General features: G+C 40.2%; 1 protein-coding gene across 1 annotated transcript in view; it reads right to left on the bottom strand.

The window, feature by feature from the left end:
* Positions 1-958: 958 nt before the first annotated feature.
* Bmx (BMX non-receptor tyrosine kinase) overlaps positions 959-11905 on the bottom strand; it is a 45905-nt gene continuing 34958 nt past the window's right edge. Inside the window, 6 exon segments of the mRNA XM_013032120.1 lie at positions 959-1419; positions 2800-2957; positions 6142-6260; positions 7754-7818; positions 8628-9067; positions 10954-10986. Of these exon segments, the coding sequence (XP_012887574.1) occupies positions 1345-1419; positions 2800-2957; positions 6142-6260; positions 7754-7818; positions 8628-9067; positions 10954-10986 (890 nt within the window). The 3' untranslated portion in view covers positions 959-1344.

Here is an 11905-nt window from a genome sequence, read left to right as displayed (position 1 = left end):
AACTGGAAAGAAAGGCTTAGCAGTCTGTAGCAAAGGTTACCACTGCATAAAACCAGAGAGAGCAGGAAAGGCTCCCCCTACCTTTTGAGTCTGAGACATTAAGAAAGAAGGGTTGTGACACACTTTCCTTCTTTTTCCCTTAGGTGGGGAAAGAACCTGGCATACAGCAAACACTAAATAAATGAAGGATGGTACCAATACCCGAGTGCTTCTTTTCATTATACATTGACATCAGTGTGCTTCTATTAAAATCAGAAGCACCAGATTGTGGCAAATCTCTGCTGAAATAAAGGAATCACTAATTAAATGTCAAGGAACAAATAAGCAAGGGTGACATTTGAGCTAGCTGGTAGGAGAGGGAGAGGTGGAAAAAGAGAGGGTGTGAATGGTTCTTAAGGGAGACTATTAATTTATATCTGAAAATAGCAATAGGGCTTACCTGAGATGTTTTTACTGTAATAGTGACTTCCACATAACCTTTTGCTGTCTATTGTTGATACAGAAAATACAATAATAATTTTCCCTAAATGATGAAAATTTATGTATTCAGCCCCATGCTATAGGAACCATTGAAAACAAAATCTTTTATAATAGCCTTCTGATTTTTTTTTACTGGTTAATGAAAGATAAGAGTCTCTCATACTTTTCTGCCTTTGAAGCAGGCTTCAAACCTTGGTCCTCAGATCTCAGCCTCTTGAGTGGCTAGGATTACAGGCATGAGCCACTAGTGCCCAGCAGTATGTACATTTTAATAACAGATTAATCTCCACTTCATACCCAGGAAGGCTAAACTTTGACAGCACTGAAACATAAAGGCAAATATCCACATTTCTTGATAGTGTATTTATTATCCTGATAGTGAAAATAGAAAAGTATGAGTATTCCACAAATAATCTTTTTTAAAATTTTATTCTCTTGTAAAGATGCTGTACAAAAGGGTTACAGTTCCATGAGTAAGCTAATGAATACATTTCTTTCTGAGCATTTTTACCTCCTTGTTTCAACAAGTAATTTTTTAATTCTTCTTCATCTGTACACATGATTTGCACCTTCACTGCATTGCAATCTGGAAACATACTTCTACTAGAGGCTAGAAACAATTACACTGACAGCAGCACAAAGAAAATGACCTATATTTTAAGCATTTTTTTTTGTTTGAAAACCATTTGTCCTCAATTTCAAACACTGTTGTTTCCTATATTGTCCATTTCTAGCTAATATAATAATGCAACAGAACATTACTAAGAACTAGCTAAATTATCTTGGGCCTTGCTACTTTCCTTAGAAAGAACGAATGTGTCGGCCAACATTTATATCATTCTGATCATGCTCCTAATTTCTCCTTCAAGGCTTGTCTTTTTCTCGAAGTGGTTCAATGGAAGACAGGAGCTGCTGAAATGTGGGACGCTTTTCTGGAAGCTGAAAAAGAAAAAGCCATTGTTTTAGATGACAATCGTAATGATTAGAAATAAACATACCTAAAACTTTTCTAATTCAGTTTCAATCCAATGTATTTTGAAATGTGGAAGTGCCACAAACATTTCTGCTAAGATTAGGAACACAGGAAGGATGGTGGATATCACTACTGCTCTTAATATTATACAGAAGGTGGTTTGCGAAGGTGGCTCAGTGGTAGAGCACTTGCCTTGCATGCCTGAAGCCCTGGGTTCAATTCCTCAGCACCACATAAGCAAAAAGAAAAAAGCCGGAAGTGGCGCTGTGGCTCAAGTGGTTGAGCACTTGCCTTGAGCTGAAGGGCGCAGGGACAGCGCCCAGGCCCAGAGTTCAAGCCCCACGACCGACAAAAAAAAAAGATTAAAATGCCATTAACCATATCAAAATATAAGGGAGAAGCTGGGGGAGTGGGGAAATAGTGGAAACTGCTAACAGATTTATGGCTCAGATGAAGTATTAACATCCCTAATTCAGAAAGTGATCTTTAATATATGGTAGGAAAAGGAGAATTATGGTTTTTAGAAAGATAGGCACATGGCTTAAAACAGGCAGAAATCTTTTTCTCTGGGTGTTTCTAATTTGGATGCATAATTAAAAGCTGCTTGATGTTTTTCAGCTGCAGTGTGTGTGTGTGTGTGTGTGTGTGTGTGTGTGTGTGTGTGTGTGTGTGTGTGTGTTGTGATGACTGAGGGTAGAGGTGGAGCCTGATGTTTAGTGCAGCCTCATACCCGATATCTCCTAGTAGTTCTATGAGGACGATGGATACTTTGCAGATGTATCCTGTATAACATTAGGTCCATGACTTCTCCATAAAACAGCCTTAGCTTCGACCTGCATTGGATGCTGTCTTTCAGTGTATGGAACGCTCAGGAGGTCATGATGGGATAGTGTCTTTTTGTGTTCTCTACATGTGCTTAAAAACTTCCATCACACATTTTCTCCTTGAGGAGAGAATCTACAGTTTCATGATGAAGAACAAGGACCTTGGCATTAGCCACACCGCCTCTTACTAGTTGTGTGACCTTCCGCAAGTCACTTAGTCTTCCTAGGCCCCTCTCTCTTGTTACTTCTTGTGATGATAGTCGTGCATAGCCTCCCCACTGTGTGCTTGCTGATGAACTACTGTTTACAGATTTCCTAGAGTGTGCTGGACATAAGGTGTTCAATAAATGACAGGCATGCACATTGTTTCTTTTAGATCACAAATGCTGGAAGACAGGGTCCCAGAACAGTCCACCTGTTCTTAGCAGGTGCTTTCCCTCACAAAAGCATTGCACCTGTGGTGCTGCAGCGACTGCCATAAGGTATCTAGGACCCTTTTAGAACACTCAGGGCCATACTTGCCTCATGCCAGCAGCTGTACATGATCTGATAGATGGTGTCTGATGCTAGTTGTGGCCGGTATAGTCTGTGGCCCTGGGAGACCTTTACAACCACCTGTGAGTTGTCGTACAAATCATAGGGCTGCTTCCCCAGGCTGAACACTTCCCACATCAGGATCCCTGCATCACCGATGGGAAGCCAACAGACAAAAAAGAAAGAACCAATGTTAGATGTGTGAGGGCTTAGCTGGGTGCCCAGTGGCTCATGCCTGCAATCCTAGGGGCTTAGGAGGCTGAGATCTAAGTGTCTTGGTTTAAAGCCAACCTGGGCAGACAAATGTGTGAAACTCATCTCCAGCTAACCACCAAAAATTGGAGGTGGAGGTGTGTCTCAAGTGGTAGAGTGCTAGCCTTGAGGAAATGGACAAGCAAGAGTGTGAGGGAAGAAAAAGGAGGAGGAAGAGAAAGAACAAGGAAGAAAACAGAAAGAGGAGGAGGAAGAGGAGGAGGAAGAGGAGGAGGAGGAGGAGGTAGAGGAAGAGGAGGAGGAGGAGGTAGAGGAAGAGGAGGAGGAGGAGGTAGAGGAAGAGGAGGAGGAGGTAAAGGAAGAGGAGGAGGAGGAGGTAGAGGAGGAGGAGGAGGAGGAGGAGGAAGAATGAGGGAGGAGAAAAGGAAGAGGAAAAGAAGGAAGAAGAGGAAAAAGGAGGAGAAGGAAGAGGAGAAGAGGGAAGAAGAAGAAAGAAATTGTACCAGGGTTTGTGAGATGAAATTTACGTCCTGGCTTCAGAAGAAAATGGATCCTAATGATCAAAGCTACTGGATCTCCCCTTTGATGAGTGAACAGGCAGTGTGTCTGTGCTTGGTTTTTGGGGTTTTAGGTCCCTTGAAGCTTACCTAGGGCACTGTGGACTCTGGTATCAGAAACCCCTGAGTTATTATCATGGTGGTCAAGAGAGTGGCATCTGAGACCAGTCAGATATGGCCTTTGAAGCTGAGTTCTGCTACTTACAGCTTGAGTAAATTCCTTCACATCTCTCACTGTCAGGTTCCCCATTTATAAAAGGACATTTGAACCCTGAACTTGCCATGAGGATTAAGCAAGCCACAACATGGACTTCTCATGAAAGTTTGCCAGAGGGATTCATGGGGATGGTGGGTGAGGAGAGCAGAGGGCAATGGGATGAATATGGTTCAAGTACATTCCTCGCATGCATGCCAACAACTCACTCGAAATGGTCAAAAAATGAATGGACTGGATTGAGGAAGGGAGATAAGAAAGAATAATAGGATGATTTGAATCAAAGCACATCATATGCATGAGTGGAAAGATCATAACGAAAACTCTTTGTACAATTAATATACATACATTGACAAAAAAAGAGTGCCGGGATGTTTTAAGTGCTGTCTGAATGGTGCAAGAAAAGAGAATTTCAACAAGTTTAAATCTTGGACAATCTGAAATATATGCAAGGAAGAAAACTGTTCCAGATTCATAACTTCAAACTTTCTCTGCTTTTAAGGTTACATATTTTAGGCAAAAACATTTATAATAACAAAGCTATCTTATTTTCTGGGCTTGTGTTTTACTAGGTAGGAGCTGTCCCCTCTGAGCCATGCCTCCAGCCCATGTAATAAAGCAATCTTACAAGGTCTGTGACTTCTTTAAATTTTTTAGAAGCACATATTCCAAAACAACTATCCCAATGTTGCTTTCATGCTTTCTCTTTGGAAGGTTGTGCACTTCTTCTAAGGTTAACAGTCTTGTTTGAAATAACCATAGCGCTCTTTTCTGGGAATTGCTTTCAGAGTCCCTTTAACAACCTTATTGGAGACAAATTGTACAAGAATGGATTGATTGCTTGTAAACAGCCAGAAAAACACCTGGAACCAGGTTATGTTGTATAAGATGAATAATCAAGTTGTATAATACTGTCATTTCATCAAAAGAAACTGTAATTATTGAATGAGAGCTCTCATGGCTACATTTTCCTTTTTTTTCAAGTTGTCACAGTTGTCAAGCAGTAAATCAAACTATAGCCATTAAGTAAGACAAGCATGAAATAGGTATCTGTCATTTTTAATATATTTTGAATGTTGATAATTTAGATTACTTATCCTGGACCGATGCATCACACAGTGATTGAAAATAGTCCTGAAAGTTTCATTTTATACCCCACTTAAAATCTGCAGACCTACAATTTAGAATTGTTTCCCTTTTTCATGCTGGGACTCAAAATACACCTTTACTCTTTATAAGTTGATTATCTCAATTTCTTCTTATAGTTATGGAAAGCTTAATAGCATAGAACTTAAAAAATATAGTGGGAGACTGGACAAAGTGGCTCACATTTATAATCTTTGCTACATGGGAGGTAAAGGTAGAGGCTCATGGTCCAAGGCTGTCTCTGTCAAAAATGTGAGACCCTATCTGAAAAAACTAAAGCAGAAAAGGGCTGAAGTATGACTTAAGAGGTAGAGTGCTTTAAGTTCTAGTATGATTAAAAAAAAAGTACCAATTCATGTCTTATGTTTACATTAGGAAGACCCAAAGAATTGGTCCATTCATAAAGGGATAACTGTAATAGTTATTTTATGCAGACAATAATGACTTAATTCACAGTCCTTCCAATTTTTTAAAATGTCAAGCAAATGTAGATGCAGTTTTAAACACTGAATGTGGTGGTGTAGACCCCTAGTACCAGCCCTTGGGAAGTGGAGGCAGGAGGACCAAGAGTTCAGGATGATGTGCTGGGCGCCGGTGGCTCTCACCTTTAATCCTAGCTACTCAGGAGGCTGAGATCTGAGGATCGCAGTTCAAAGCCAGCCTGGGGAAGGAAACTTCATGAGACTCCTATCACCAATGAACCACCAGAAAACTAGAAGTGGTGCTATGGCTCAAGTGGTAGAGCGCTATCCTTGAGCTGAAGAGCTGAGGGCCAGCACCCAGGCCCAGAGTTCAAGCCCCATGACTGACAAAAAAAAAAAAGAATTCAGGATGAGCCTAGAAAACAGTCTATAAAAAATTGTTTGACATCTACACTGGAAAAGCTTTGATATTGTGAGAAAATGCCAACAGGGTACAAATTATCTAACGAGTGGAAGACATCTTCACACTTGACCGAAGAAAGTAAATCATTTCTACTTATCTTCTATTAGATGTATCATTTCATAAATGCTCAGGGTCCTTTTCAAACTGGGCGGCACTGATCAAGATACATTGAACTCATAGCCTCACTTAAGGAATTGCAACTTCTTTGTCCAACTACTTAACAATAAAAACCAATGGATGTTGCTGCTCTTGTGGTTTCCTGTTGTGGAAGCTGGGTTATGAAACAGTGCTGGGACACAGTGGCCACTTCCTTACCGAATGCCCATACATCTGACTTGCTGCTGTATTTGAAGTAATGAAACACCTCTGGAGCTGACCACTTGACTGGAAACTTTGTTCCTACTGAGCTGACATACTGGTCATCGAGAACATATCTGTAGGGGAAAGCGTTAACACAGACATGAAGCGACCTGGCAATGCAGAAATGCTGGCCATTCTTGCCACTTTTGGTGGTATGGGCTGATGAAGCGCATAGAGCCATCCAGACTTTCAGCTCACTGCTTTGGTTTTCTGGATCTTTTGCTTTCTTCTCATTGTGTCACATTAGCCACAGACTACTTACGATTTATAAGCATTTAGGAAAATTAACTGACTACTGGTGGCAAGTGGCTCACATCTGAAAAACCCAAGCTACTCAGGAGACAGATCTGAGAATCAGGCTTTGAAGCCAGCCCAGGAAGGAAAGTTGGTGAGACTCTTATCTTCAATGAACTACCAAAAAACCAGAAGAGCTGTGGCTCCAGTGGAAAAGTGTGAGCCTTGGGTGAATGAGTTAGAGGAGAGTTTCCAGGCTCTTGAACTAAGCTTCACTATCAGCCTGGAGAAAAAGATCCATGTTTTCTTGTAGTATATTTTATTTTTTGCGGTGGTTGGCACGGAATCCAGTGCCTCACATGTGTTAGGCAAATGTTCTTCAACTGAGCTCAGCCAGGGCCCTGTGCTTTCTGATCTACTTTTTTCTATGTATGCAATTTGGGCAAAATTGGGTTTCTGTTGTACTGAGATTTGCTTTCATTTTTGTTTTAATAGCAGATAATGAACATTTTCTTAGGTAGTTCTATTTTCTACTCCAGCATCATGTTTAATGATGAATATTCCCTATTATGGATTAACAGAATTTATAAGAGCATCTAAATTATTTCTAATCTGCTGTTATAAATTAGGATGAAAAATATCTTAGGGAGGTGATAAGGCCATAACAATATAATTTCAAGGCTATTCACTAAACCTTTATTTATAACAATAATAAAATGGAAGCAATGCCAATGTCACCATATTAATGAGTAAATACATATAGTACTAAGCATCTATTAGAAATGAGATAGCTCTATGTTTGCCAATATAAAAAGTTGTTTACTATATGATTACATGTAGAAACAAATATGTCTAATGTAGTTCCATTTTTGGAGAAGCAAACAGTAAAAGTATGTATACGTGTGTGTGTGTGTGTGTGTGTGTGTGTGTGTGTGTGTGTGTTTATGTCCTGTATACAGTTGGGTACCAGCAAATACATTCAGTTATTTTAGTACTGAAAATGATGGGAAAGAGTCAGGGGCAAATTCTCCTTTTTACCTTATGTACTACTGCTATCTTTCTTATAACATGCGCACATTATTTCTATAAGTAAAGAGGGGGAGAAAACCATATATTTATCTACAAAAAATAATAAAATGAAAATTACAGAAATCAAAATTTTAAGTAGGAAAACTGCACACCAAAATGTGTTAGAGTTCTCTACTATAATTTTCCTTTTGTCATTCATGGGGTTTGGACTCAGAGCCTGGGCGCTGCCTGTGAGCTCTTTTTGTTCAAAGCTAACACTCTAGCACGTCTGAGAATTTTTTAAACAGGAAGATTATTGACTTACCTTGTCATTCCAAAGTCAGAAACTTTCACAGAGAGATCACTGTCCACCAAGCAGTTCCGAGCAGCCTTTGGAAACAAAGCAAAATCATCAAGTGGTAAAAATGATCAAGAATCTCCTGAACTGAGAGTCAGACATTTCCATCTTTCTGTCAGCAGAATTCTCAGCAAAATCTAAGGTTGCCTACTGCACTACCTGCTCTGATGTTGTCTCTTGGAATTTTCAAGTTTTCCAAATGAAAAGAGTTCCCAGCAGGATTTTCACCCACATTTCCATTCTCCCCATCTTCTGTTCTTCAACTGTAATCTGTGCACTGGCAGGTGCTTTGAGAGTAGAAATGCTGTTCCAGTGACTTAGGGAATGTACTTGCCTAATGCGTGTAACATTTGCTGTTGAATACAAGCTAATCTCTTGAGATAGATCCCAATAAATCCCACATGCAATTCTGCCTCCAAACCCAAATTCAGCACCGCAAACACAGCCACAAGGATCATTTCCTTCTTTCATTTTATATGTTGAGTTATTGTACCGAAATGATTGCATTAACACCAAGCCCTTCCCAAAGGAACCATCAAGTTGCTTTAATAAAGTGTGGAGAAACACTAAGCTGGCCCAAGTCTTTCCTTTCCCTCTATTTGTCACACCACACCACAGCTAGCTCTGCCCATCTTGATGAGTTATGCTCCTCTTCCAGTTTGTTCCATTTGTCAAATATGTTGTTCTAAAATTGTGTTTTGTATTATACAAGTTACAAATGAGTACACCCAAGTAAATGGGCGTGCCTTGCCCATCCCCCTGCTGGTCTGGTCCCTGTACACAGGAACTGAGGGAGGATCACTTCCTTCCTTTTCCTTGACCTTCCAATGTTGTAGCTTACCAGGTCCCGGTGAATGAACTGGTGACTCTCCAAGAAGGCCATGCCTTCACAGACATCATAACACATTTCTAAGAGCTGAGAGGGTTCTAATCCTTTTCCATGACTCTTCAGGTAATTAAGCAAGCAGCCATTGGTTATATATTCAGTCACTATGTATATGGGGTATTTCTTGGAACACACTCCATAGAATTTAACCAGCTTAGGATGGTCAAGTTTCCTGGAAAGAACAGATTTGCAAAGTTTGGTACTGTGCACTCCATTTTTCAGATATACTGAAAAGGAAGGACTCTTGGATTTCCAGATATTTTTGTTTGATTTACTTTCCACCTTCTAGTTAGACAGAGAAAGGGAGTAGAAAGTTTAGGATCTTATTTTGGGAAGACAACAGCTTTTCAAAGCAAAACTAAACCAAAACCCTACTTTATATTAGCCAATGGCAACTCTGGAAACAGGAGTTCAGTAGTTTGCATTCACCTTTCCTACAGAGAAACAGGTAGCATCATTGCAAAAAACATATGCCAGAATAGGGAGGAGGTAGGTAAAATGAAAATAGCTGCCATTTTCTGGAAATAAGGTTAAGAATGATTTTTCTTTCTGTCTTACAAAATAACATCTTACATTATTTTAAAATAAATCTGTGTTACCCAGCACTGTTCTCCTCAAAAGGAAGGCCTGTGGTAGGACAAATATCCATCACCCAATAAAACTTGTTCACTTCCTAGAAAGCTCCTCATGGAGCATCATTTTGTGGGACCCTGATGTCAGTGGTACTCCCCACAGCACAAACAGTTGGTTTAACAATTTCTTTCGGGGCTTAACATGTTCTCCTTCTGGTACAGACTGACAGCTTTTTCCATGATTAGGTGAGTTTGTTAATGACCTTTCTTATTGGAAAGGTGATGTACAGAGGGGTAACAGTTACATAAGTAAGTTAATCAGTACATTTCTTTTTGAACAGTGTTATCCTCTCCCTCAGTTAATGACCAGCTCCGCAATAATAAAAAAGTAATAAAATAAAATAAAAAGTGTGCTATAATATTATGCCAAAACTAACAGGTTATCCCGTTCAGCCAAGAGAAATATTGCCAGATTTTTTTCTGTCCTGGAAAAGAAGGACACCAATGGTCCCCACTCGAATTTTAAGATAGTCTAATTGACAAGGATCTAATCTGATAAGTGATGTGCAGATATCAGCACAAAATGAAAACAATGCAAGAATCTTAGTTTTAAAACAATTAGCTATTTCAAAATGGCAACAGCATGGGACCAAAAACAAAGCACAGAGCACTTCTAAAAATGTGCAGATTGCATGCCTGTGAAAGCAGCCCTGTCACATAACAATCTCTACTTTCAAATGCTTCTGGAATTATGGTAAAAAGGTACGCTCTCAGTTCCTGACACGTTTGCTCTTCATAAAGAGATGACTAAGGAAATGGACACCAGAATATCTCCTTGGCTTTTCATTTCTTCCTTGTCAGTTCTACAACCTTGGCAGCTCTGGATAAGTTTTTTTTTAACATTGCTGTGTTTCAGTTTTCTGTAAAGCATATGTAACAATTGTACATCTCTCATAAATTTCTTATGCGAATCAATCAAATTACTTCTCATACAGTGCTTGGAAAAATGCTTAAGTAAAGTACTTTGAAAGTGCTTTAAACCTACATCAGGCTAGTATTTGCAATTTCAACACTCTGAATGAAGTTCTTCTATGACACTACTTTTCATACTATGCTGACTGTTTCTCCAAATGCAGTGACCAGCCATGCTGGCTTTGGTGAGTCTGAGGAGCTTCCAAGCATGCGGAACTTTTAGTACTAGAACCAGGAAAATCCCTGGAAAATCTCCTGGGTAGTTGATCATCATGTAATATGTGATTCACACATTGACCAGAAGAGGGTGAATTCATACAGCTCTCCCTCCCTCCCTCCCTCCCTCCGTCTCTCTCTCCCTCTCTCTCTTCTTTCTCTCTTTCTTTCTCCCTCTCTCCTCCCTCTCTCTCCCTCTTTCAATCTCTCTCTTTCACCCAGATTGCCCAGAAGAGGGAGAACTATGCAGACAAGGCATATATGTATAAATCACAGACATGAATGCATACAGAGAGAGAGAGAGAGAGAGAGAGAATCTAGAATCCTGTGTCCATATACTACTGAGGCCTCTCCCAGAGCCTCTACAGACTTCTCTTGGGTCTATCTCTTCAAGGATAAATCATGATATATAATAGAAACCATCATCTAACAGTTGTTTGTGGGAGACATGGAGGGGACTTGGATGTATTGGATATAGTCTGCACATAATTACTAAGGAACTTTGTAGTGCAGAATGGAGCTATGGATGGGAAGAGAAGGAGCAAGGGTAGAGACTGGAGGGTCACAGGCTACAGGCTGGTTTCTCAATAGAGTTGTGAGAATTGTAAATCTGAATATGACTTTTTGGGTCCTTATCAAGTTATAGTTGTCCAAGTAGGAGCACAGAATTACTTTGATTTAATGGTTTATTTCCTTAACTCACAACTTCTAAATACCTGTGATCTATTGGGCTCTTGAACCAGGTCTTAAAAATGCACACTCACAGGGACATGATACATTATACAGGACGCTAGACATTCACACGCTGAGGCTAAAGACGATATGCATGGGAGCAGCTGAGCAAGGCGCAATAGCTATATGCAGATGCTCATAGAAAATGCTATTCTATGACATGAACTACAAGAAAAGGAAACAGGTGTTTTTTTTTAGTTGCTATTGTTGCTGTTTTTGTTTTCCTTTCCTTTTGTCTTTTTCCTTTGTCTTTGGGAGGGTAAAGGGGGGGCACAGAAAAGGTATAACAAAGAGTGAACAAATACAACAGTGGGACTCACTAGACACTATGTGGAAAACGAGCTGAATATCTTGTGACCGCGGACAGGAGGGGAAAACGGGGAGAGAGCAATGGAAGGCGAGACATAGTTCAAAAAGAATTGTGCTCACTACTCATTACCTGATTTATGTAACTGTAACCCCTCTGAATAACAACTCTACAATAACCATTTAAAATGGTTTTATAAAACAAATGCTAGGAGCCGGGCACTGGTGGCTCACGCCTGTCATCCTAGCTACACAGGAGGCTGAGATCTGAGGATCCGGTTCAAAGCCAACCCGGGAAGGAAAGTCTGTGAGACTCTTATCTCCAATGAACCACTTAGAAAACTGGAAGTGGCGCTGAAGCTCAAGTGGTAGGGCGCTAGCCTTGAGCTGAAGAGCTGAGGGACAGCGCCCAGGCCCAGAGTTCAAGCCCCATGA

The sequence above is a fragment of the Dipodomys ordii genome, unplaced genomic scaffold (genome assembly GCF_000151885.1).
Source record: "Dipodomys ordii isolate 6190 unplaced genomic scaffold, Dord_2.0 Scaffold150, whole genome shotgun sequence".
Classification (NCBI taxonomy): domain Eukaryota; kingdom Metazoa; phylum Chordata; class Mammalia; order Rodentia; family Heteromyidae; genus Dipodomys; species Dipodomys ordii.
This window is presented reverse-complemented; position numbering and strand designations above follow the sequence as displayed.